Source organism: Triturus cristatus, chromosome 8, assembly GCF_964204655.1.
Source record: "Triturus cristatus chromosome 8, aTriCri1.1, whole genome shotgun sequence".
NCBI classification, from domain to species: Eukaryota; Metazoa; Chordata; class Amphibia; order Caudata; family Salamandridae; genus Triturus; species Triturus cristatus.
The window spans coordinates 535782313-535810288 of record NC_140591.1 but is presented as its reverse complement, the minus strand read 5'-3'; the positions used below and the strand labels follow the sequence as shown (position 1 = coordinate 535810288).

The 27976-nt window shown below is 42.7% G+C and overlaps 1 protein-coding gene across 1 annotated transcript; it reads left to right on the top strand.

Annotated features, from left to right (window-relative positions):
• The first annotated feature begins 21052 nt into the window (after positions 1–21052).
• PCDH20 (protocadherin 20) lies at positions 21053–26173 on the top strand. The gene is made up of 2 exons (XM_085621989.1): positions 21053–21238; positions 22161–26173. Exons 1-2 carry the CDS (start codon positions 21194–21196, stop codon positions 24789–24791), a joined length of 2676 nt encoding a protein of 891 aa, XP_085478115.1. The 5' UTR covers positions 21053–21193; the 3' UTR covers positions 24792–26173.
• Positions 26174–27976: the final 1803 nt, after the last annotated feature.

Sequence of the window (27976 nt, the reverse complement as noted above, 5' to 3'; positions counted from 1 at the left end):
AGCAAACTTTCATCGCATCATCGTTGCAACACTTTCGGTGCCCTGCGAGTCGCATCTAAAGGTACATTGACTTAAAGTGTTGCATTTAAGAACTAAAGAGACTTAAGCTAAATTCTACCATTTTAAAGTAACAGTATTGTGGATTTTTGTCGTTTATGGTCTTGTGGTAAATCTATATAAAGAATACTTATTTTTTATATAAAACTTGTGTGGTGTCCATCTGTAGTGTTGTCACTTGATTACTTTATGTGTTCACAAATGCTTTACATACTGCCTCTGAGATAAGCCTGTCTGCTCATGCCAAGCTACCAAGGGGGTGAGCAGGGTTTATTTTAGGAGTGTACTGCTTTACCCTGACTAGAGGAGAGGGTCCCTTATTTGTCACAAGTACCTACCTGTGCCAACTAGAGACCCCCAAATCTAACAGATACCATCTAGAATATGTTAATCAGACATAAGATCATCTTGTCCTCTTGTCCTGAAGGTTTTCCCTTATAACATCTGTGTTTAGTAACAAAATGTAATAATAGATCTCTGACATTCACAGTTGACTCAAATGAGAAGCATATAGTGCCCCAGATGAGAAGTTAAGGGTGGGAATTTGATATTTTCCCATTAAAATCCCCAGCCATTATTACTGGATGGTACCATTTAAATTCTATAATTAACTCTATTTTCTCAAATGATTTTCCAAATAAAGAATCGTAAGGAATACCCAGGGGAATGTTTACATTAAAGATTAACAAATCTTCTGTATTGTCCAAACGTTTTTTCTGATGCTTGATTTTAATGCCTTGGACATTCCAGAGTGACATATCAATTACTTCCAAGTCCCAGTGAATTTCTTCCCTTAAGAGAATTGCTAGGCCTCTTTTGCATGATCCCTTCCTATGGCCTCTGCCAGTATATCATACACATAGTAATATTTTTGGGAAAAGATATCTACAGCCCATGTTTCTTGCAAGAATACTATCGCTGGGGAGTTTCCCTGGATAAGTGCTAACTTTTCAGAGTTTTTCCCAGGAATATTCCAAGAGAAAATGTTCAAGCTTCTGCTAAAAAGGTCATTTGTTTTCTTTACCCTGTTTGTTACTATTCAAATTATCGGAAATCCAAGACCAAGAATTTTCGTATGATTATAATTCCAAATTTGTCTCTCACCATCTTTGATTGAAATTGTTAGAGTTCCTTCAGATGTATTCATTTGAGTTTCAGGACCCAGATATGGCTGTTTATAACAGGGGGACTTGCTCACGTTCTTCTCCTTCGGGTTGAAGTGCTGTATTACATTTTCTTTAACTTCTACTACAGCAAATCCATTTTTGTGGAGGATGTCCCTCTCTTTTAGGATAACAGACGGAATTACGTTTGACTAGATCTCAACTGTTGCCACCGCTAGCTGATGTTTACTTGGAAATGTTACTAGTTTTATTTCTGAAGTTGCGACTGAAAAAATCAAGTAGATCTTATGCAGTACTATTCTCCCATGGTTCAAAGGATCTTTATCGCTGGGGAATAAGTCCATTATTTCTAGGGTTCTGGAGTTAGTTTGTTCCTCTTTTCAGTGTGAGTACCCAACATTGTGCTTAATTTCTTGTTTAGAATTGGACTTAAGCTGAAAATCTTTAAGGGGCTTTATAGAAAAATTTGGTGCCAATGAATTTAATGAATTTAATTAATTCTGTTCTCCTTTGATTTCATGTGGCAAAGGATACTGATTGACATTTTGAATTGTTTCTGGGGCCTTCATGAATTGTGCGTTTGATGGAGCAGGGTTTTTACTTTAAAACCGAATACCTGTTTCATTTTCGCATGTTATAACTAAAAGTACTATTGATTATGTAATGTTATTGTGTTTGCGCTTAAATTAATATGCATTAATGGCTTTTGATGTTGCAAATGGCTAGATAAATTCATACACATAAGGGTATTAGCAGGGGTATAACACTGTTTAATCATTTCCGTGCAGTAATTCTGTTTTATGTTTATTTTCAATTAAGTTGACTAATGTGGCCTACTACAAGATGGCTACCACCCTCAGCCTGCATTTGAGTTGATGGAAACTTTTGCAAGGAAGCTTCGCGCTGCCTGTGACCTTGCCCACTCGACAAAACTGACAAGCCATGATCATGACGACAAATCCAGGACGGTCGCCAAGAACCCCTGAACATGAAGATTGTTGCGAAAGTGAAAAACTGAACTTATGAACTGTTGATCCCACCATTGGGATACAAATTATCTTATAAAACATCCGTGGATGTATCGAATTAGACATGAACATTCAATTTTCCTATTCATTATTTGGGACAATCTAAGTGTGAGAAAATCTCACACAGTATCGTAAATGTACCAAGATGACATTATTTCCGCCATTCATCCGTTCTGTATAATAAATTGTAACTTTACAGAATGTAAATTTTAGTATAAATATTAGTAGACTAGAGAGGTCTAGCGCCACTTCTTCCCGAGCTGATGATCCGAGGTCCCTATGCTGACGGAGAGGACGATGACTCTACATGACGGCAGGAAACTCTAATTCTTCTACAGAGGACCGGTTCTGACTTAGGATCTGACATTTAGACAGAATAGGTAAATATGAGAGAATTGAATTTGCATTTAATTGGCTTTTCTTACAATTTTAGATAAATTATTCTGTTTGAATCTCTGTGTCGGGTGATTATTTCTGGTCATGTTTATTGAATTTATTTGTGTATTCTTTGAAATGTTTTTCGCTAGATTTATAAGCAACTAGTGGTCGCATTGACCTCAAAGTACAGGCAGATCGGATAGGTATTAAAAGGTGTGTTTCTCCTTATACATGGCACGGATAAGAGTGGTAGGATGAATGTTGGTGTAATGGGCCCCACCAGCGTGTGATGTGTGTGTGCGTGTGTGACTGTGAGATCACTCCGTCCGTGGAAGTAGAGGGGATTCGGAAGCTCTGATCTGCACCAGTTTCTTGGTAGCAGACTGATGGTTTACTATTGTCTTGGTCTGGCGAAATTGCGTGTATATAGGCTTGTTGATTATTGATTGCAATTTGTACTAACACTATATGTTGGAGTCGTGTTGAGTTTCATGTATTGTGAACGGCTTCTGGGATGTAGGGAGTCGGAGACAGTTCCGTAGTAGAGCAGAGGGAGTGTTGCTCTCGGAAAGAGGTGGGATTGTTGGCCCTGTATGCAGACAGGGGAAAAACGTGTGACAATTGAAGTTGCGCGTCGCATTGTCTGGGTTCGATGAGGTAGCATCGCCATGTGTTGCCATTAGAAACGTATTTTCTGTGTGAGAGAAGTGTGTATGATAGCGAAGGTTATCTGTGAAGCTCTGGTATTAGGTCTCAGGGATCCGTATGGAATTCCGTTAAAACTTACCACTGGAGAGGTAATAGGTATTCTCGGAGCTTGTTAGAAGGACAGGGCAGAGGTAAGCGCTGCTTTGTTAACGTGTGATATAATTCTGTAGTAGGACAGACTGTTCGCTGTTCTCGGGAAAGACAGAATTCTGTGTGAATATACTACATTTTCTAGTGTGAAAGTGCGTGAATGAGAAGGCATTCTAGTTAATTGTGAAACTCTTAGGAGCATTCCGGAGAAAAACAGTTAATTGGTGCTTGTTAGAAGGGTAAAGTAGAGGGATGTGCTACTTTATCAACAGAAGTAACGATTCTGTAGTAGGGCAGAGGTAAGCGCTGCTCTCGGGAAAGGCAGAATTCTCGTGGGAAAGGTCTTTTGCTGTTCTGTGGCTAGCGAAGCAGACAATGGAGATGTTTGTATGTTGTAACTAACAGACTCGTAGAAGTTGAAACAAAGTCTACTGAGTAGTCTTGTAAAGGAGGGGTAGACGCGAGAAACAGGAGACAGGAGCAGAAGCTGCTGCAGCGACTGCTGACGTCAGGGAGACCGCGCTGTGATTGGACAGTGGGTTAGAACAGTGGAAGCACGATGATTGGTGTGCTAGTGTACGCCACGCTAGGATTGGGAGACATACAGGGTGACGTAGACACTCCAGGATTGGTGCGTTAGTGTGAGTCGCGATGGGATTCGCAGACTGAGTCAGTGACGTAGACGCTCCAGGATTGGTGCGTTAGTGTGAGTCGCGCTGCAATTGGACAAGAGATCGTACAGTTGTAGAAAGAGCAAATAGCTTGTGGAAAATAAGAAAAATGTACTACCAGGCTGAGGAAAAGAAGAAGAAATCCTTGCTTAGTAAAGTAAAGAACTGGTTCGACAAGGATAAAGATATAGAGACTAGGGAAGGACAGTTATTGCCCCCGATAAGAACCCCGGCATCCTTCATGGTTGCGAAGTATGGGTATCATACCTGTATTTGATTAGATAACTGGGTGAAGTATACAAAGGATGATGGAGTGTTAGTGTTCCCGGAACATGGTTCATTCAATCTGGCCATACTGAGGAACTTACGGGAGCAGATGGTGAATCTAGAGCCTCGGCCTAGGCCAACGCAGTTTGAGGCATTGACTGAATGGGAAGATGAAATGCATGAACGAGAAAAGCAGAGGGGTGGAGGTAGCTACAGGTACATGTTTGGGCGAAAGTATGATCGCGAAACCCATCATGACCGGATGAGAAGGTGGCGTGATGCTAGTATGACCGAGGGATTATATCCTGTGAGAACGGCAGAGGAATCAGGAGGGAGAAAGTGTACGGAAAAAGAACATAATGTAGAACCCAGGAGATATGGGGCAAATGAGTCTGATGATGATGTCTTAGAGGACATGCTCTATAAAAGACCACCCCCGTATAGACGAGAACCAGAGGTAGGAACAGCAGTGACCCCGATGAGAGACACCCTGCGGATTATTAAGACAGAGGGTACCACCCCTGGATTGAAAGGCAGTTGTTCTCTGGCGGAAAGAGAAAGAGAGAGAGATAGAGAGAGAAAGAAAGATAGAGAGAGAGAGAGCGAGAGAGAGAGAGAGAGAGAGAGAGAGAGAAAGAGAGAGAGAGAGAGAGAGAGAGAGAAAGAGAGATAGAAAGAGAGAATGAACTTGAGGATGAAAAGACCAGAGAACTAGCAAGAACTACTTTTGAACTGACAGAGAAAATTAGAGAACTGACTAAAAATCTTGAAGCAGTTACAGTGCCCGTGACAATAGGCCCAGTTATGCCGATTTTTGACAAGCAGAGGATGGGTGAGAATGGTTTGACAGTACCATATGTGAGCAATAGATTGATTGTTCCTCCGGAGCAGGCAGAAATGAGAGCAGGAGAAACACAGTGGAGAACAGGAGAAAATCAGTGGAGACATACCATATGTGGAGGAGAATTGAGTGTGCAGACTAACTCAAGTTTGAATTCTGGATGTGTGGAAGGGAACAGAGGATCAATTTTAGAACCGCAAAGAGTGACAGAACCAGGGGGTGCAGAAAAATCTGTGATAACTGCTGAAGATTTGAATGATTGGCTGAAAACTTTACAAAGAAAAGAAAAGGAATCACAGGGAATTGATGTAGCTAGGCTACGTATGGAGATGGAAGAGATGATAGTAGGAACAATCCCTACAGAAACACTGAAGAATTATCAGGAAGGGGAGATCCTCTTCCTTTGCAAGAGTGTCACATGGAGAGCAAAGAACATACATGACAGATTGAAAGGAATAGCCAGTGAATTGGGAATTGACATGGATAAGGTAAAAGCTTTACAAAAGCCTTACCGAGTGGATTTTGCAGATAAGGACATTGAGAATTTGAACAATGCAGGCCGAACAGGACAGATTAAGGAAATGATTGCCTTGCTGAAGAAATGGGGAGATGTAGAAAGATGGAAAGACAGATGGTACCGAAAGCGAGAGGATGGGGCAGATAGAACTTACTCGGCATTCCCCCTGAAAGAAAAAGAGAAGGCCGTGACAGCTTATCCCATGAGAGAGATTCCAGGAGGTGGGTACGTACATGTCCCATGGACCAGATAGGGTATTTTATCATTTACAAATGATTTCCCTCGACTAAGGGAAAAGCCTGTTGAGTGGTACAGACAGGTCGACAGATTTGTAAAGCTGCCCAAAGTACTGTGGATTGACCTGAATAGTCTGTTTGATATAATTGTACCAGCAGACCTGTGGGCAGAATGTAAAATAGTCATAGGCTGGCCTACTAAGGAATACCCGAGAGATCCAAAAACAGGAGCTCCAGACCCGGAGGTAATGAAGAAGTATGAGCAGGTTATGGCCTTCTTGAAAAATAAGGTACCTCCCAAGGAAACAGACTGGGTTAAAATAGATCGAACACACCAAGAATTGAAAGAATCAGTCCATGCTTACTATGAAAGACTGATACTAGCTTTTAAGCAGTTCAGTGGAGATGAACACCTGGGTGACAAGGATCTGAGCCATTTTGTGTATAGATTTGTGTATGGTTTGCGACCTGAAATCAGTGAAATGATACGGCAGCACACCGTAGACTGGCAGAGTAAGAAGATTGATGAGATTCTGAGACATTTAAAATACTTCAGTGATGAGATTGAGGCAAAGCAGAGGAAGCTAAAAGAAAAGGCAATGTGGGCACAGGTGAAAGTTGCAGAAAGACAGGAAGCTCAGTTGGTTGAACAGGCAAATAACCCAGGAAATAAACCTAGGTTTGGTCCAGGAAAAGGAAAGGGGAACATCGAGGAAGCTAAGAAAAAGTTCCCATGCCACAACTGTGGAAAATTGGGGCACTGGAAATCCGAGTGTAAGAATCCACCGTCTACTAATGATGATAATCCATCATTGAATTCACAGGTGCAGAGTGAGGAGTGTGGTCAGCATTGGCAACAGCAGAAGGCTGATAAGCAGCAGAATCAGGTGCCAAAACCACCCTTGCCACAGAGAAGAGGATGTCAGAAGTACAGCCAAGAGTCGGGATTCTACGATGAAGAGCAGGTAATCAAACCAAAACGCGCAAGCGCAGTTTCTCAGTACTGGCTGAAAAATGAGGGAAGTGACTCCGAGGGAGACTTCTGACGTTGCCGAAGAGAGGAAGAGGAGTGCGTACTTGACGCAACTCTAGAAATAGACCAGGCAGGGCCTTTTGTAGATGGGAAAATTAATAGTGAGAGTGTCACTTTTCTAGTTGACACAGGGGCCACGAGATCAACTGTCAGGTCAGCTGATATAAAGAACCTTCCTCTCTCGGATGAAGCTATCCAAGTAGTTGGTGTGTCCAACACACAGATTAAAACTCTACTTACTGAACCAGTAAGAGTTAGAATAGGGAAATTTTCAGACATGCACCGATTCGTGGTGTGTGACACAAGTCCTGTGAACTTGCTAGGCAGAGATCTGCTATGCAAGATGAATTGCACTATTTTCTGTACTCCAGATGGAATAACCTTTGAGACACCTGATGAGGATGTTCTATACAGAATGACCATGGATAACAGAGAATGTGAGGCTTTGGGAACATATGCAATATTTAATCCAGATGCATTGCCCCCAGAATTAAAACAGACAGTGAAAGCAGCAGTTTGGGATTTTACTGGAGAAGATGTGGGTCTGATGAGAAATGTAGATCCAGTAAAGATTACTGTAAAAGAGGGAGTGGTTTACCCAAACATACCGCAATACAGATTGACACCTGAAATAATTGAAGGAATAACACCCATAATTGAAAAGATGATCCAGCAAGGGGTGTTAAGAGAAATATTGAGCAGCCCATGTAATTCACCGATAATGGGATTGAAGAAACCTAATGGAAAGTTCAGAATAGTACAGGATTTGAGAAAAATTAACAAGATTGTTGTGCCATGTTGTCCTATTGTGCCAAATCCATCAGTGATTTTGTATCAGATTCCCCATGATGCGAATGGTATACGGTAATTGATTTGTGTCATGCTTTCTTTTCAATCCCATTGCATCATGACAGCCAGCCAATATTTTCTTTTAGATTTGGAGAACGGATTTTGGCATGGTGCCGAATTCCACAGGGGTATACAGAGAGCCCTTCAATATTTAATCAATTGCTAAAGAAATCTCTGGAAAGTCTGACAATGCCTGAAAATTCGGTCTTGGTCCAGTATATTGATGACCTGCTTGTGGCATCAAAAACACGTGAAGCTTGTGAAGTAGACACCATTGCATTACTGAATCACTTGGCAGATGGAGGATTAAAAGTATCTCCAGCCAAATTGCAGTTCTGTAAGAAAGAAGTCCAGTATCTGGGACATAATATTGAGAAAGTCCTGAGAAAATTGACCATTGACAAGATCAAAATCATTAGAGGAATGAGAGCCCCAATGACACAAAGAGAGGTGAGAATGTTCCTGGGAATGGTGGGTTACTGTCGTCAGTGGATAAGTAACTTTTCCCTGATTGCCAAACCGTTGAATAAATTGACCAAAAGTGAGGTGAAAGACCCATTAGAACTAAACCTAGAAGAAATGGCTGCATTCAGAGAGTTAAAAGACAGACTATGTGAAGCTCCTGCCTTAGGAATGCCTGATTATGAAAAGGAATTTGAGCTGTATTGTAGTGAGAGAAATTGATGTGCACTTTCAGTGCTAATCCAGAAACATGGACGCCTGAGGAGGCCAATTGCCTATTTCTCAGCAACTCTTGACCCAGTAGCTGTGGGTTTACCAGGTTGCCTGAAAGCAGTAGCTGCTACCTGTAAAAGCCTGGAACAAAGTGAGGGAATCATAATGGGATACCCTGTACGGGTATTTGTACCTCATGATGTAGCAATCCTTTTGACAAGGAGCCGTTTCATGTCTCATAGTCGGCTGACTAAATATGAGAAAGTCATTCTTGGTGCAACCCATGTAAGCCTGGAGAGATGTGTGAATGTGAATCCAGCGACACTGTTGCCTGATGCCGAATGTGTGGGAGTGAGAAATGACGTTGATCATGACTGCCTGGATGTACTTGATTACTGTACAAAGCCAAGGCCAGACATAAGAGATCTGCCACTGCCTGAAAGTGATCATGTGTTGTTTGTGGATGGATCTTGTCTGAGAACAGATGAAGGAGTGTTGAGTGCTGCATATGCTGTGTGCAAAGTCTCGGAAGTTGTGGAAGCATCACCTTTGAAAGGAGTTAAATCCGCTCAGGTGGCAGAATTGGTGGCACTGACAAAAGCATGCCAGATTGGGAGGAGTGTGAGAGTGACTGTGATGACTGACAGCCAGTATGGCTTCGGAGTGGTCCATGATTTTGGCCAGCTATGGCTACAAAGAGGTTTCCTGACCTCAAGTGGAACTCCCATAAAGAATGCTGAAGTGGTTGGAAAACTGCTAGAGGCGATACAGCTGCCTAAAGAACTGGCAGTTGTAAAATGTGCTGCCCATGGTCATGGTGATGATTTTGTAACTGTGGGAAATAAATTCGCCAATGACATAGCACAATACTGTGCAAGAAACAATCATTCAATTAACAGGAGTAAAGAGCGAGAAATATCTTCTTGTTCCTTAATGTTTACTAATGAAGTGGGAACATGGGAGGAAGTAAAACAGCTGCAAGATGAGGCAGGAGATGAAGAAATGAGAGATTGGGTGAAAGCAGGTTGTGCACCTAGAGAGAAAGATCATGTGTGGGTCTATAGGGATGGAAGACCAGTCATGCCAAATAGCATGCTATCAACAATGGCAAGGATGTATCATGGCCAAGTACACTTGGGAAGGGATGCTATGATAAGAGCCTTTAAGCAAACCTGGTACAGTCCAACGTTTAGACTGATAGCAGAAAGTCTCTGTCAGAGATGTCTGATATGTCAGCAATTCAATCCTGGAAAGAAAACAGTGGTGAGCCTAGGAACAATAGGCAGGGAGGGAGGACCCTTCACAAGAATGCAGATAGACTTAATTGAAATGCCCCCAGTCAACAGATTGAGGTATGTCCTGGTGGTGGTCTGTTTGTTCTCCAGGTGGGTGGAGGCATATCCAACAAGAAGAAATGATGGGATAACAGTGGCCAAATTACTGTTAAGAGAGTTCATCCCAAGGTACAGGTTCCCAGTAACCATTGAATCAGACAGAGGAGGACATTTTTATAATGAAATCATGGGTCTAATTTGTGAAGCATTGAGTGTACAGCAGAAGCTACATTGTGCTTACCGACCAGAGGCTTCTGGTGTGGTTGAACAAATGAATGGTACCATCAAAAACAGAATTGGCAAAATGTGCTTAGCCACAGGAATGAAATGGCCCGATGTCTTGCCTCTAGTCCTGATGACCATTAGGTCTACTCCAGACAGAACGACAGGTTTGAGTCCACATGAAATTATCATGGGACGTGCTATGAGACATGCGTATGTACCAGTGAACAAGCTGATGACTATAACTGATGACACGATTTTGGATTACTGCAAAGGCCTGGCTGACGCAGTTCATTCTGTGTTTCACCAGGTTGGAGAAGATGCCACCGCACTTGAAAAGAAACCAGCCCATGATCTGAGCCCAGGGGACTGGGTAAGGATAAAAGTCCACAGAAGAAGGAATTGCCTGGTTCCAAGGTGGGGAATGCCAAGACAAGTTATCTTGACCACAACGACTGCTGTGAAGTGTGCTGGTGTGAAAAATTGGATACATGCAAGTCACACACTGAGAGTTCCAAATCCAAGAGATGGTACTGGAAAAGAATACTTTGAAGAATCAGATTCCAGTGATGATGCAGACAGTGAGACAGTAAGAAGGAAAAAGAATCCTGAAAGTGGGGAAAGTGAGTCAAGGGAAATTTTCATCCCACCAGAAGAGGTTCTGAAGAGAACAGTGCAAACTGCAGAAGCAAGTTCAGACTCAGAAGAATTACCTGAGGTTCCAATTGACAGTGACCAACACAAAAAGAAAGAAAGAAAAGAAAAGAACATTCCAACAGAAGAGACACCTGAATCACATGGGGAAATTGGACAAGTTCCACCTGAGATAAATATTGAAGAAAAAGGGACAGACAAAGACAGTGAGGGACAGATTCCGGAAAAACCCCGAGGAGGTGTAGGGAACATCAACAACAAGCTAGGTGAAGGGACAAGTAGACAGCAAGAAGATTGCGTGTCGGAGACCCGAGGAGGGACAGAAGTAGGGAAATCTCAATTGGTGGAAAAAAAGACTGTTGGAGAAAAGGAAGTTGTTGGGAAAAGAAAACTGTTAATGAACAAGAGGCAACTGAGACAGAGTCTGAGGAAAGTGACAATGAGATACATGGAGGACGAGTTCTGAGAAAGAGAACTTGGCTTGGAGAAAGAAACAATAAAGAGGGAAAACATAAGAGAAATGCTAAAGGTGATCTCTGGCCAAATAAGATAAAGAGACTGAGGTACAGACTGACACGAGTTAACTCTTCGAAAGCTGAACAAGTGAACGAAGTGTCAAGTCAAAATCCAACCAAAGAAGAAGAAACAAAGATACCTGAGAGAACTAAAAGAATAAGGAAACCAAACCAGAGGTACAAGTCACCGGAATGGACGTATGTGGCACTGCCTGAACAAGGAGAAGAGGCGGACAGCCAAGGAAGTCCGGAGGAGGCTTTACTGAAGGAGGTTGCTGAAGAAGAAGCTGTGGGAATCCTGAGAGTTATCTTGTCCGACATTGGAGAAGAGATGGATGTTCAGGACCTGATACAGTTTGATGATGATGAAGAGACAGTTAAAAGTGATGAAAATCCAAATTAAGTGAATCCAAGGAAAATTACTTGGAGAAGAGAAGAAAAAAGAAATACTAAAAATTAGTAGATTGTAATAATCTGTTGGGTACTTGCTACCCTTAAAAGTTCGGTAGAGGAGTAGAAGAGGCTAAGTCAAAAGACACGGTCAAATTAACAAAATGGCTAACACTGAGAATAAAAGTAGATGTACCTTTCTGAAAAGATGGTGCAAAATGTGCTGCTGCTGTACAGGTTTATTAATGTTGCTTTGGAGCGTGCTTGCTCTATTGATTTCATTTAGAGTCACTATAGACACTTTAGAAGGTCATACTGAGAACAAAACTAATATAGAGAAAAGTTCACAGAAAATAGTACCGACTAGAACTAGCAATATACATATACATAAGGATAGGTCAATTAATGATTTTTCTAGCAACGTTTTTTCTAAATTGTTGTATGAGTATGTAAAGACAATGGAAGTAAGGGATTGCTACGTTTGCATGCAATTACCTGCCTCTGTTTCGGAAGGAGTGACTTATCATCATCATCCGGCTAGGTGTGGAATTTCCTGCAGTGTGTTGATTAGTATATTTTATCAGTCAGGGAAATTAGATTATAATATGTCTAATGTAGATAATATTCTTGGGCAGTTGCCTATGAATAAAGCACTGAATCCTGCAAAGGAAGCTAATAATTTAGGTGAGATTTTTTTAGAAACCAAAGAATTAACATTAGAATATGTTTTTAGAAATAATTTAACTTGCAGTTTGAAAGGAGAAGAGAAGAATTTTCTAGACATGGTTGAGAGAAGAAGATTGAACATGCACAAGAAAGCAGAAGGGCATAAAATGAGTGAAACGATCTGGGATATTGAGAAAGAAAAGTTGAAAAATGGAGCCAGTCCAACTATGGCTATTGATGCCCCACAGAAAGGCAAGCTGTGCATTACCAGGAAGAGATCCCAGTATGATTATTATTTCATAGGGACTAGTGAGTGCCATGATACATACTTTATTGCAACCGGATGGGGATTTAGAGGAGGAGAAGACCCAGTTTTCCCGGGAGTGTATTATATTTGTGGGAACAAGGCTTTTTACCGTTTGCCTGACCGTTGGTTTGGTACATGTTATATTGGCCTGGTCTTTCCAAAGATTTTACACATGGATAGAGTAGATGATGCTGAACAAACTAATTTATTAACATGCTATAGAAGAGAAACATGGACAGAAATTGTAGGAGATATTTTTGGAGCTTTAATTTCAGCAGTGGGAATTTCTTTAAATGCATTTGGCATTCGGAAGCTGTCAACTGTGGTGGATCGCTTGTCAACAAGCACCGCTGGAGGTTTTCTTTTGGTTAATACAGAAATGGTTGCTTTGCGTGCTATGGCGATGCAAAATCGACTTGCCCTTGACATTCTTTTGGCAAAAGAGGGTGGAGTCAGTGGAATGCTGAAAGTTCAACATTGTTGCACTTACATTCCTGACGAAAGTAAAGATCTAAAAGTTTATATAAAAAATATTACTGATTTACATGGAGAATTAGTACCACTGGAAGCTGAAAGTATCTGGACTAGAATGGCTAATAAGATGATTGCTATTAAGAATCTTATAGCTAAAATAGGTAGTACCATTTTTGGTAAGATATTATTTCCATTAACCTGTGTAATTGTTGCATTATTGATCCTTAGATTAGGGTGTATGTGTTGTAGATATAGAAGAAATAAAAAGAAAATCACAAAAGAAAATGTTAAAAGGAGACAAAAGAAACCAGAAAGAGATCCACAAGAAATAGAATTAGAAGAGCTAAGAGAAAGCATGTATATAGAAACTAAAAAGGAAGATGAGATGGAAACAAGGGTTTAAAAACATGAACAAGAAGATATTTTGAATTCTTCCAAAAGGGGAAACTAAATTGATTTTTGGGGTTTTGATTTTTGTGGTGATTAGTTATCACCAAAGGGGGGATTGATGGAGCAGGGTTTTTACTTTAAAACCGAATACCTGTTTCATTTTCGCATGTTATAACTAAAAGTACTACTGATTATGTAATGTTATTGTGTTTGCGCTTAAAGTAATATGCATTAATGGCTTTTGATGTTGCAAATGGCTAGATAAATTCATACACATAGGGGTATTAGCAGGGGTATAACACTGTTTAATCATTTCAGTGCTGTAATTCTGTTTTATGTTTATTTTCACTTAAGTTGACTAATGTGGCCTACTACAAGATGGCTACCACCCGCAGCCTGCATTTGAGTTGATGGAAACTTTTGCAAGGAAGCTTCGCGCTGCCTGTGACCTTGCCCACTCGACAAAACTGAAAAGCCATGATCATGACGACAAATCCAGGACGGTCGCCAACAACCCCTGAACATGAAGATTGTTGCGAAAGTGAAAAACTGAACTTATGAACTGTTGATCCCACCATTGGGATACAAATTATCTTATAAAACATCCGTGGATGTATCGAATTAGACATGAACATTCAATTTTCCTATTCATTATTTGGGACAATCTAAGTGTGAGAAAATCTCGCACAGTAGCGTAAATGTACCAAGATGACATTATTTCCGCCATTCATCCGTTCTGTATAATAAATTGTAACTTTACAGAATGTAAATTTTAGTATAAATATTAGTAGACTAGAGAGGTCTAGCGCCACTTCTTCCCGAGCTGATGATCCGAGGTCCCTATGCTGACGGAGAGGATGATGACTCTACTTGACGGCAGGAAACTCTAATTCTTCTACAGAGGACCGGTTCTGACTTAGGATCTGACATTTAGACAGAATAGGTAAATATGAGAGAATTGAATTTGCATTTAATTGGCTTTTCTTACAATTTTAGATAAATTATTCTGTTTGAATCTCCGTGTCGGGTGATTATTTCTGGTCATGTTTATTGAATTTATGTGTATTCTTTGAAATGTTTTTCGCTAGATTTATAAGCAACTAGTGGTCGCATTGACCTCAAAGTACAGGCAGATCGGATAGGTATTAAAAGGTGTGTTTCTCCTTATACATGGCACGGATAAGAGTGGTAGGATGAATGTTGGTGTAATGGGCCCCACCAGCGTGTGATGTGTGTGTGCGTGTGTGACTGTGAGATCACTCCGTCCGTGGAAGTAGAGGGGATTCGGAAGCTCTGATCTGCACCACGTTCACTGTGACTGTCTGCTCTGATGGCTGAAGTTGTGGAAATGTAACTATCCTTCTCAATCATATCGGAATTCTACGTAGTACTCTTTTCTTATTAGCTTTTTCCCTTAGTGTTATTTTTCTTTTTCTTTTGTTTTGACAAGGGCTCAAATTCCTTTATAGTTGGAGTTTCTAAGGAAGTCTTATCTTCTTTTTAGTTTGTTGGTTAGATTAATCTTGATGTCTTTTCTGATCGAAAATTGGAAGGATGGAGGTAAAATCTTGAGGATTGCTTTTAAACGTGGTTTCCTCAAACAGTTTACGCAGAAAGTAAATTTTTACTTCTTTATCACCCTTATTTTTCATTTTTTCCGCAGTGGTTCTCCCTGTTTGTGTCGCGTTTTCCATTTTCCCTATTGGATGGGAGTCAAATACCAGTGGAAGTTTCAGCCTCCATTATTTTCTCAGTTTCTTGTTGGAGTTAGTAAGTTTTGGTTAAGTTGTTTTTTCCTCTATTTGTCCACTAGGTGTTGTAGTATTCCTGTTTGGGTGTCCAAGATAAAGACAGAGTTTTCCATATTCTTTTCTAACAGAGCCAATATGGATTGCAAATTTCTATGCAAGGTAAAGAAATCGTTGGATATAGGATCTTGCCTGTTGGGGGATTGGCACGTGTTAATTAGCTGGAAATTTGGCGACTGTGAAAAGTTTTCCTCGAAGTCCGCGGTATAACTTGATGTACTAGTGCTTTGTCTCTTTTGTTGTTTTGGGTACCTCTGGGTGTAAACCAGGTATACAAGTTATGTCTGGGCTTTGTTAGGATAGAGCCATGGGCAGAAAAAAATGTGGTGCCCGTGCTGATGTGTTCATAGGGACTGTATTGTCCTAAGTAGGCATGTCCATTTTTAATATTTTGTGTATGCATTTATATCACTTTCTCATCTGCAGCCTCTCAAAATATTTACACTTTCAAGGTATCTCTTCTTGACCAGGGTCTTCAGGTAATAATATGGATCCATTATTGTTCACTTGCTGCAAAATAGTACAATACACACAAACAGAGGGGCCCTTGATCTTCGGTTTAAGGTGCTTCAAACTTTATTTATTTAATTTTTTTATTGTTGAGTGCTAGGTCTTATTGATGCAATTGTAAACCGCAAATCCAACTGATAACATCACAGCAGTGACTGGTCTCTCAACACTAACATCCCTGTACCTCCCCCAACTTAAATCCCTCACAGCGCAGGTCTGCCACACTGGTACCAAGCTATTTGTTGAGGGTGATTTTGGTGTGTGGCAGCAAGGGGTGAGAGGGAAGGACAAAGAAAAGTGTTGATGGAATGTTAAAAAAGCACCAGTGGCACATTAACAAGTGATTAAAAGCACTTCAAATGTAATCACTGGAGCCGCTGGACGCTGCTGTTTGCATGATTTTAGCAGAGGTTGCTCCCAAAGTGGGTCTCAGGGGGACGCACCATAACATCTGCTGGGGACCCATAAAGACTGTTTTTCGCTGTTGTAGTACACCCGACAACAAGGGTGGGTGTTGCCCCCGCTCCCCCAGGCCCAAAAACAATAGATGCCAAATTTGGCACAAAAATCGCTGGGCCAATAGGGGCCCAGGTAATTTTTCGAACCCCCCTATGGGGGAACGCGGCTGTCAGCAGAAGGGTAACGGGCGGGTTATAAGGACAAGTGCTGACTCTGTACACGCTACTTTTGGAATGCGTACAAAATCATCAAAACCCACCCATCCACATCTGCACATCAGTATTGTGGCAGTGCTGGAAGGCTGACAGGCGGACAAAAAGGGATACATTTATCGGTAAAGGAGGCACACTGGCAAGGCGGTGTGTCGGAGGAAGGCTAATTACCTGGGGATGCCTTATAGCAGGGCGAGTATACCAACAGGGGGAGTAAGCAGAGCACAGCACTCGTAGCCCAGACCCACCAGATGGCAGGGCAAAAAATGGACTGACGAGGTAATGAGTTGGGCCGAACAGCGGTAAGAGTCTACCCGCAACGCGATCAGAGAAAAATCCACAAGAAACTTTATGACCCCAAAAGCGGCATGTATTATTGTCTCAACAACTAAAGGTGTCATTAATATGACAAGCACATGACAGGACTGGATTGATATATGGCAAAGGTGATTTATGACCTCTCATCTTCTTGTGATTTATGACCTGTCATGCACATGATCTATGACCCTGTCAGAAATTATTTATGACCTGCAGAAAGATTTATGATACTGTAATATTGATTTATGGCCCTGTCATAATTATTTATGGCTAGCCATTGTGAGTTATGAAGGCATGACGCAAAGTATATCCTACATGTTAAATACAGACTGCTGGTAAGATTTCCCACAAGAAAAACAAATACACACATCTGGTGTAACTTTATTAAAAAAATGTATGCAAGATATGATAAGCATGTGCAGGTTGGAGTGGGCCTAATGCTGGGTTTATAATGCAGACAGGCCTGGTCCTGGGCCCTGCTCACCCATGCATTGTCTACATTTATTCTTAGAAACTATTATTTCTAATATATGTCCTATACTGTAGCAACTTGGGGGAATATTCTCAAGAACGTGTGATAATTATCGCAAAAGTAGCCTAACGCAACTTTGCACATCGCAGTCTATCGCGGGAAAATAACACTGTGTTATCGTTGTATTCTCAACCCGGAAGCATCATGCGATAGTCTCACGATAACACGCCAAATGACCACGTTAAAATTACGTGACATCGAAAAAACGCGAAACATGAAAAAAGTTGTGACGCCCCAAATCGCGATACAAAAATCAGCGATAACCAGCGACAGGCCTGCAATTCCCACGCGTCATGCAGGAAAATGCACTATAAAAGCAGGAAAAAAAAGACACAAAAAATAAACTGAGTAGCACCATGGATGTACCCGGACCGAGTGCAGAGGACAACGCGAACCCCACAAGCCCCACAGACGACCAGCAAGGAACCTCGGGGTCGGGGAAGGCCAAGGAGAAGAGGAAGAGGAAGATGCAGTTATGTCCGCAGGAAAACAGGATCATTGTCAACGAGGTGATAGAACATTACCAACAACTGTTCGTCACCTCCAATGTGTCATTGGCAACAAAGATGCAAATATGGCAGTTGCAGCGTTGAGGAGGACAATGAAAGAGTTCAAGAGGCGCTGGAATGATGTGAAGGGCAAAACCAAGAAGAAACTGGATGCCAACATGAAAGCAGCAACGCTGATTGGAGGTGGGCGTCCAGCGGCACACCAGGAGCTGGATGACATGGAGAAAATGGTGGCCACAGTCATCAGTCGGGATACGGTGCCAGGAGTTGGGGATCCAGACACTGCTCAACGTGACCTGACACAACATCAACAGGGTGAGTACCAACCAGGGACTGGGGGGTCGCGGGGAGATGGGCACAATGGCACACATGCACAATTAAGTAGAGCACACTGCACACCCACAATGACTCTGGATCATGTCCCAGATCCCCGTGGCACACTGCAGCCCACACACAAACACCAAGTAGGACCCCGCCCACCATGTGCCCAAAGGGGTCCCACCCCACACATCACCAATCTCACAACCAACACATGCATACGTGCGAAACCCAGCAAAGATGCATATTTGTGAGCCACATGACAATGCAAGTGACACTACAGGACGATTAGGATGGCTGCAGTCCAATCATCATGACATTGTGCACACCAAGACAGTGAGGTGGCTGAGTGTGGACCACATCCGTAAAGGAGCAGGTCACTCTCTTACACATCCACGTGCACAAACAACTCCTGACGTCAACAACACATCTGCGGACAAACCATGCCCAAGAGTCACAACTCAACCAAGAGCCCAATTTACCCAAGTCGGCAACATCTCAGCACTGTAGAAGCACAGAAATCAAAGGTGCACCGCCTGCAAGGGACAAGGGGCAGCCAAATCAGAGCTGCTGGGGCGACTCACCCACAATACAGCACACACACAGAAGAATAAGAGCACCTCAACATTGACAACAATGTGGTAAAAACTGCAACACTTTCACAACAGAACACAGGACACAACTGGTGCCGCATGTGTGCACAAAATGGCCAATCACATCTGGCATAGCAGGAAACTGTGAGATGACAATGTAGGGGTACAACCTCACATCCGTGATGTAGTACAAATGCCCAATGTCCCGCATCAAATAGGCATCTCCTCACAGTCACAATGTACATTGTCATGCAGTCTGTATGTAAACTTCGACAATGCGTCATCATACATGGAACACACTGTGAAACTGCAACTCCCCTTTACATTGCTGAGGGACAATCAACACCTCCTGCAGAGCAGACCCTACATCACGTCAGTGATGATGGAGACGACTCCCAGGCTAACGACTACGACGAACTCCAACGGTTCATGGACTACCTCCGCACCCCACCTCCAGTAGCAGGGCAGCCCAGCACCATCCAGGTGAGCCCACCCCCTGCATAGACCATACAGAAGGAAGCACCCACCACCACGTCTGGCTCCCAGCACCTCACCGAAGAACCCATGGCGTTCCAACGCCGTGTGTTAGACTGCCAGAAGGAGGCTCCTCCGACTCTGGTAGTTGTTGGTTGGAAGGTCCCAGAGGCCAACAGGTGCAGCGCAGCCAGCCGCTTTGTCTGCAGAGGGATGTTGGTTGTCCGCTGTGTTGGTACCATCAGCCTGTGGGCAATGATGGTCAGGATGTGGAGGACGGTTGTCCTTTTGAGCCTGTAGTGGGCAATGACATCCTCTGGTGTTAAGTCTGTAAGGCTGGTGCGTTTTCTGAAGGTCCGTTGTCTTTGTCCGCGCTGCCTCTGTGATAGTCCAGAGGAGGGGGGCGGGGGGTCCGGGGTTGGTGGGCCTGGGTGTGGTGGCGGTGGGTGTTGTGGCCCTCTTGGGGCTCCGAGCGGCATGATCAGTAGCTCCATGGCATCTGTTGTTCTTCAGGTGTGGTTCTGGGCTGGGCTCCCTTTTTTATGGAGCAGGTTGTCGTCCGACTTAACACCAGGTCAGAGCACGTGTTAAATCCCTGCTGCTAACGCGCCTTATCGCCTGTTTTGGGATCTTATCGCTGATCTGGCTGGTCGTTGAGAATATTGCGCAGTGGTGTTATTGTGGCTTTTTGCACGGGAACGCCTACTCTGCATCTCATTAGCGTTAGTTGCCGTTGTCATCCATGGCAATGTTTTTTGCGGCTGCTATCGCAGGAAAACTGGCGATATCGGCTGTTAGCACCAGCTTGTGAATAGTGCGATAAAGCTTTCGCCACTTTGGCTGCGATAAAGTGCCGCTAACTCAGCGATAAGTCCTTGAGAATATCCCCCATAGTCTAATGTACTAAAGTAAAATAATACTTTTGTTTCTAAAGAGTTATCATATTTTTAGCCTTGCATTTCTTGCACGATGGACATGCCAGGTAGTTGGATGGCGCAGGCTCTTGGAGCAAAGAGACTCTTGGCTCTGCTCTGGCTCAGCTCTCCCTGTTAATTTGCTGGCTTGCCCGCCTCTAATATTTTCGAGTCCTGCGGCACTCCGGAGCGCATGAATGTCTCAACGTCAAGGTCCCACGGAGATCCCGCGTGGAGAATCAGCTCTCCAATTTTGGAGTTCAGGAAACACACTTTTCATTCATAATCTTTCTGACATGCTTGCCTTTGCAAGACACAGGATGCCAACGGCATCTGCTGTTTTACCCCTTTGAGCACGGACATCTGACTCTTTGGTAGTCCGATCACACGTTGTTAATGAAAAAAAAGGAAAACAAAATCCTTCCTGTACAATGTTCGCTGTCTGCGATTCATTTTTTTAAAGTTTTTTTTTCAGTCTGATGGAATAATTAAGCCGAACAGAAGTATCCTGCAGACACCAATCAAGCAGCATAGTACACAACGTTTATTTATACGCATTTATAGCCTTTTTCTGATTAGGCAGACACCAGCTGCCCCACGTGAATTCTCCCGAATAAAGGACCCGTTTTGTATTACCACTGTGGCGGAATTGCTTGTCGTTCTTTTCAGTAAAAAGAGCCCCAGCCCGCATTACACATCTCCCACAGGAGTACCTGTTGGTGGTTACGCTGTAACTGGGGCAGCCGTGCATGTGATTCACGCGTGGGAAAAAAAGGAGAAAAAACACGTCGTCAGGAAAGTGAATGCATCCCAGAGGCTGGGCTTGCTCCAGAGCAGGGAGGTCTCCTCAAAGCGCGCGCTCCGACGACGACGTAGTAATAAAAAAAATTGAAAGCAAGTTGCTCTCCTGTTTCAGCTGCCTGTGAAGTGGCGTGCCTGTGACTATTGGCTGAAGTTCTCCAGCGATTTGCATGAACAGGGAGGGAGTGTCTCTGGCGCTCTCACATCAGGGGCTAAATGACTGCAGGTTTAGTGTGACTGAACTGCCAAGGGAATGAGAGGACGGCGCGCACCGGAGAAGCTACCTGGCTTCTGAAAAAACCGGCGTCACAACCTGGCTATGGGGCTTCATATCGGCTTGAACACCAAACAGAGCGACCTGCAGGTGGGTGCTTTGACGATTCGTACCAGAAGGGCTGTACCCCGACTTTCAGCGCATGCAAGCGAATTAGAGCTTTACTCCTGCATGGGCTACAGAACAGGGGGAAAGTAAGCCACTGACGTTGCAAGAATGCACAGTCAGTATTTATAAACAACATAAACTATTCGGGCGAAGTAAGGATTTTTTTAGCAATTTATTGCAATGTCCATGCCCGTTAAATACAGGACATTAATGTGATTGGCAAGTCAAATGATATGTATTTGGTAATGTGAACTGACACGTTCAGTGTCGTGACTTTTTGACTGCTCGATCTTGGTAATGTTTGAGAATCCTCGTGTGCGCGCTTTTAGATGTATTCACTTATATTTCTATGTGTAAGTATAACCTTATTTACATTAACACCAAAGCTCTGAACATAAATACAAACATTATTTAATTTTCTCTAACTACATTTAGTGTGTTTATTTTGATCTTCTTTTACCAATCTGATCAATATGTTATGACGGCAGCATGCACCATTAGGCAGCAAAATAATGACATACGTCGGCTGAATTATAACACACAGCACTTAAAGAAATGTGTAATACACTAAACGATGCATACGTTATCTGTCTATCTATCTATCTATCTATCTATCTATCTATCTATCTATCTATCTATCTATCTATCTATCTATCTATCTATCTATCTATCTATCTATCTATCTATCTATCTATCTATCTATCTATCTATCTATCTATCTATCTATCTATCTATCTCTGTCTGACTACTTTTGTATCTAACTAGCTACACATCTATCTATCAGCATAATTGACTTGTGGAAAGCGAAGTGTTGAAGAAAGTGGGTCTTACTGTATAGGAAATGTGACTCTTAATGTAATGAGACGTTTGACTCTAATGGGATTTCCTTTCCTTTCCTCCACAGCACTTGTTTCTGTTTATGCTGTTCATCTTCAGTGCACTTTTCCACTGCTCAGCATGTTTCAGCCGAGCCACAGAACTGCTGTACACCATCAATGAAGGATTACCAGGAGGGGTGCTCATAGGGAACGTCGGAGAGGATTTACAGTTGGATTTCTTTGGAGATCCGCCGCTTTCCTTCAGCCTGGCTTCCAATGGGATCAGCGAACATTATGTGACTCTCAGCAACAACTCCGGGGAACTCTACACGTCTAGCCAGGAGCTGGACCGCGAAACCCTGTGCGCGGAGAGCTCTGGCGCGCTCGACTGCCTCCTCCTACTCGACATCATCATCTTGCCCCAGGAGTACTTTATGTTTGTGAAAGTGAAAATCATTGTCAGAGATATCAATGACAATGCACCTCACTTTCCAGTCTCGCAGATAAATGTTTCTGTGCCAGAAAATGCTCAGATCAACACGCGGCTGGCCATCGAGCACCCAGCGCTTGACCCGGATGTGGGGACCAATGCTGTCCAGACCTACCACCTGGTTGACGACTATGGAGTGTTTACTCTGGATGTAGAAGAGAATGAAAATGGAGAAAGGACACCTTACCTAATTATTATGGCCCCTCTGGATAGAGAAACCAAGACAGAATATTTTACCATCATCATTGCAGAGGATGGGGGGAACCCAGCCCTCATGGGAAGCGCTACTCTCCTGATTGGCATAAGCGATATCAACGACAACTGCCCCGTATTCACTGAGACCCAGGTGAATTCAACCCTCTATGGGAATTCCACCAAAGGAACACATGTGGCTTCAGTACACGCGGTTGACATTGACCTGGGCCCAAATTCTGAGATCACTTACACATTTAGTGAAAGGGTTCTGCAGTCTTCCAAGGAATTATTTCTCCTTGATGAAACCAGAGGAATCATAACACTGTCCAGGAAAATTGATGGCACCACTATCAAGCTGCATAAGCTGACCATACTTGCCAATGGGCCAGGATGCATCCCCGCCGTGATAACTGTTTTAGTAACTATTATCAGAGTCCTCTTCAGACCTCCTGAAATTGTCCCCCGATACATAGCAAATGAAGAAAAAGGGGTTGTGTACTTAAAAGAATTAGAGCCTGTGAACTCACCTATAGCTTTTTTCACAGTAAGAGACCCAGACCAAAAATTTAAAGTAGATTGCTATTTGGAGGGTGATGGACCGTTCAAGTTATCACCTTACAAACCATATAGCAATGAATATTTGCTAGAAACCACAAGGCCCTTGGATTATGAGACCGAACCGGTATATGAAATAGCCGTCGTTGCATCAAATTCAGAAGGTCATCATGTAAAGACAATCATTAGGGTGCAGATTCTTGATGATAATGACAATTCTCCTGTATTTGCGCAGTCAGTCGTAGAATTGTCAATTGAAGAAAATAATAGACCCGGATCTTTTTTGACCACATTCTTTGCAACAGACGCTGACAGTGGTGAAAGAGGCCAAGTCTCTTACTTTATTGGATCTGATGCCCCATCCTACTTTTCTTTAGATAAAGTTTCAGGCATTCTTACTGTGTCCACCATACTTGACAGGGAGGAAAAAGAGAAGTACAGATTTTCTGTTCGAGCTCGTGACGCTGGAATGCCTCCAAGAGAATCACTAATCACAGTAGCTATTGTGGTTTTGGATAGAAATGATAACAGCCCGAGGTTTATCAACAAGGATTTTAGTTTTTTTGTACCAGAAAACTTCCCTGGTCTGGGTGAAATTGGAATAATTAGTGTCACAGATCCAGATATTGGCCAGAATGGTTGGGTTGCACTGTCAATTGTTAACGGCAGTGATATTTTTGTCATTGACACTGGGAAAGGTTTACTGAGAGCGAAAGTGTCTCTGGACCGGGAGCAGCAAAGTTCTTACACTTTATGGGTGGAAGCTGTTGATGGTGGCGACCCTGCTCTTTCCTCCACTGCAAAGATAACCATCCTGCTTCTTGACGTCAATGACAACCCGCCTTTGGTCCTGTTTCCCCAATCCAATATGTCATATCTCCTGGTCCTCCCATCCACTCAGCCTGGCTCACCGATCACTGAGGTCTATGCTGTTGACAAAGACACTGGGATGAATGCTGTCATTGCCTACAGCATAATAGGGAGGCGGGGGCCTCGGCCAGAGTCTTTTAGGATTGACCCCAAGACAGGTAACATCACTTTAGAAGAAAGCCTCATGCAGACAGACTATGGACTTTACCGACTATTGGTCAAAGTTAGTGACCATGGGTACCCAGAGCCTCTCCATTCAACTGTCATGGTGAACCTGTTCGTCAATGACACTGTCAGCAATGAGAGCTACATCGAAAGTTTGCTGAGAAAAGAACCAGACATAAACATCGAAGAAAAAGAACCGCAAATCGCCATAGAACCGACCCACAGAAAAGTTGAGTCGGCATCATGTCTACCGACACTGGTGGCCTTGTCGATAACAAGCTTGGGATTGATCATACTAGTGACTCTTATGGGAATCTACATCTGTTCAAGGAAAGGGAAAAAGTATCACAGAGACGATCACTTTGAAGTACAGATCCCACTGAATGGGAAAATTGACTTGCAGTTATTAGAGCGGAAACCAATGGACATCTCCAACATTTGAACAACGATGTTTGACAAAACTCTTCAAGAAACACCTCTTGGCCAGTCCATTGACAGCGGTTACATGAAGGACCACTAATTTATAACTTATAATTATATAATGTACATATTTCTTTACAGTTTTATATTGCAAAATGATTCTTATAGAATATGTACACATTTTTTTTAAGAACCAGTTCGTAACAACTACTATCTCTGTATCTGGATACCATTTTCATCCCTCCATAATGAATCCGTGACCCTGCCGAGAGGGAGTAAGGTAAGCAAGCTTGTGCATTCAATGGAACTTTTTAAAAGTCATGTTAGCCACAAGAGGGCGCTAGCGGCTGCCATGCAAAGAACCGTTGAGATTGAAATGGAAACAAAAATAAAGAAACTATTAATTTCGTGACCAAAGCATATTTTAAATACCATATTTTTATGCTCGTAGTTTATTTCGATGCATTTTCAAGTTACAGTGGGTTTGGCTTTTTATTGAGCGCTACTGTAGTTAAATGAGGAGGTGGAAACGAGGGTCCGCGATAGCAGGGCACTGACTGGCAAAAGACGCTGAATGTGTATACCTCAGAAAATGGAATGTTTCAAAGGCATTAACAAGAAGTGCAATTTATATTTCAGCAAGACTGAAAAGTTGTTTCATGCGATGAAACTTTGTGAGCACGTAAAAGGTTAGCTACTTACTGTGTTCATCTTGACCTGCATTCATTGTTCGGATCACGTATGAATTCCTTGACATTTGCCGTTTTTCTTTATTTGCCAGTATTACGGGGGCGTTTGCTTGTTTCCTTCCACGCTGTCACAAGTGATCTATCTATTGACTCATGCCATTACAGCTCAAGATCAAAGAGATTCATGCATTATTGGCTGGTACACGTTTTAATATTTCTCGCGTTTGTGACCAACTCTATATTTTGTCATGTATCGTGTCACTTGTATGGTGATTTTTTTGCACACTACTGAATTTGCTTTCCGAGCATTTTAACAGATGTCAGCACAGCCTTTGCAATGGAGAAAGTTTGTGTGTGTTCGTTGCTGCTCTTGCCATCTGGCACCAGCGCTTGATGAGGGGTATGTGGAATATGTTTCTGTTTGATCAGCTTCCAGTTTGCTGGCTTTACCCGGGTTGGTACCTCCTTCCCCTGTGACAGATTGTCGTGATAATGCATTCTCTGCAGAGCAGCGGGTTTATCAGAGATGTACAATGTGTTTCTCGTTGTGAGAGCTGGGTACACTCTTTTGTGTATGGGTGGCACATCAAGTGTATCTGCGCAAAGCGAGGTAGGTAGGTGTTACACTGAAAACAATGTATTATATTTTTCCCGAGCGCCACGTCTGTTCTGTACCAAAAGTGTTTTTATGTCTCAAGATTAAAGCTATATATTTTCATACAACGTTTCCTCTTGCTTAATGCTTCCATTTTAAAGAAAAAGTATTTATTTCATCATTTTATCATGCCTTGTGCTTTATTTACTCTTCGCATTTACCTCTGATTTTCCTAAATCTGTGTGTCCAAAATGACTGTGTTTGAGCATGTAGTAACTGGAGTGTTTCGTGTAAAAAAAAAAACACGCGGTAGGAGGATGCGTGCTGTGGCAATTACAGGTGATGACGATCATTTCCACAAGACAAAATTGACAGTTTAATAGAGAAAAGTCAGGTTGAGTAATACAAGTAAGCATTTGTAGAGAGGATTCTCTGAGCCCTCATCTCCCACCCGACTCTTTTGGCGGAACTGCCTCTCCCCCTGTGCTCATTATGCACGGCCATGTGTGGTGATTCGATGAAATGCGCACTCACTTCCACTGCAGGCAACTGTGGCTGAACTGCTGGCCCCAGGTTAAAATTCCAGAGTGTCGACTCATCCTTTCAACCTTGCGTGTTTGCTAAAATGAGTACAGCTGAGCTAGCTTATAATAAACATGCAATTTGCCACTTTTTACAAATATGCATGTTATGTTATATGATGGGCTTATTCCAATGAACTACGCGTGTCTGCCCTCAATCCACCGGAGGCCATGCCAGTGGTTAGGGGTTATGAAAGCAGACATGAACTGTTGTTTCCTTCGAGTTTAAACCTTTACTCCTTGTATTTGCATTTGTTACCTTAAATAAGTAATACCCTTCATGTTGATCACTTCCCCTTAAATATTTATACAGTGTCATCATGTCCTCGCTGAGCCTCTTTTTCATTGCTGGTTCTTGATTATCAATTACATGAGGGTTTTTTTAGCTTTCTTCAAGCTCCAATTAGATTTGTTAGCGATGTTTTCCACTGCTGGGATGTCATTTTTGATGGTTTGATTATTATGTCTAAATAAAGTATTTTGATGGGCTGTTATCTACAGATTCAAGTGAAATACTCCTTCCCTCCCTGTACCCGCTTTAATAAAATGCAGCATTGCATGAATCACATTGGCTGTCCGCTGTCTCGAAGCACACTCCCCATCTGATCATAACATATCTGCAACCCTGAAACACATTGCAGGCCTAGAGGCAGGGCTTTAAGTGGGCCGGGTCTTGCTGATGCTGCGCACCGGCAGTTCTAAAAAGCAGGTGCTGGTACTTACCGGTCCCTATCGGGCTCTAATGTTGTCCTCACCATCAGGGTGAAACAAAATCTTACCTCTGCAGCAGTGCCATCCTTCTCTGCCTCTGATGTAAGTCAGAGACTCGTTACAGTTCTTTCACAGTCTCATCATTTAAGAACTGAAGCATTTTCAATGGTATACCAAAGAAGCCTTGGTTGTTGCTTATTTATCTTATGCAATAACCATTGATAAAGACAATAGCCCTGACTTGTTGTAGGTGTAATGTTACTTGTTATACCTGGATGCACTGACACAAGCAGCGAAATACCAGTCGGGCGGCGCACTATGTTAAGCACAGATATTTAGTTTATGTGTTTTAAGCCACGCCCTTAATTACATCGGCAATGTCCCTTTAAGAGCCCCCCCCCCCCCGTTTTTCCATTCCACTTAAAGCCCTGCCTAGGGGTAATTCTTGCTCTCACCTGTGCCCCTTCTCTCGTATCCTGAGGCGTCGGATTGACTCACCAGCAAATTTCATAATTCTTCTTGTCAGATTTAAACCAATGAGTGTTCATTTGTGAATAGCTGTGTCATCGCCCCTCCCCCACAGGAGGCCACACCTTGTGGGAAACCCTTACGAGAGTATGTAAAGCTAGTG

Excerpts from the sequence above, each read along its gene's own strand:
- PCDH20 (XM_085621989.1), top strand. The coding sequence starts at position 21,194 with ATGGGGCTTCATATCGGCTTGAACACCAAACAGAGCGACCTGCAG. Across the intron at positions 21,239-22,160 it reads CCAAACAGAGCGACCTGCAG|CACTTGTTTCTGTTTATGCT; the intron begins GTGGGTGCTTTG and ends TTTCCTCCACAG.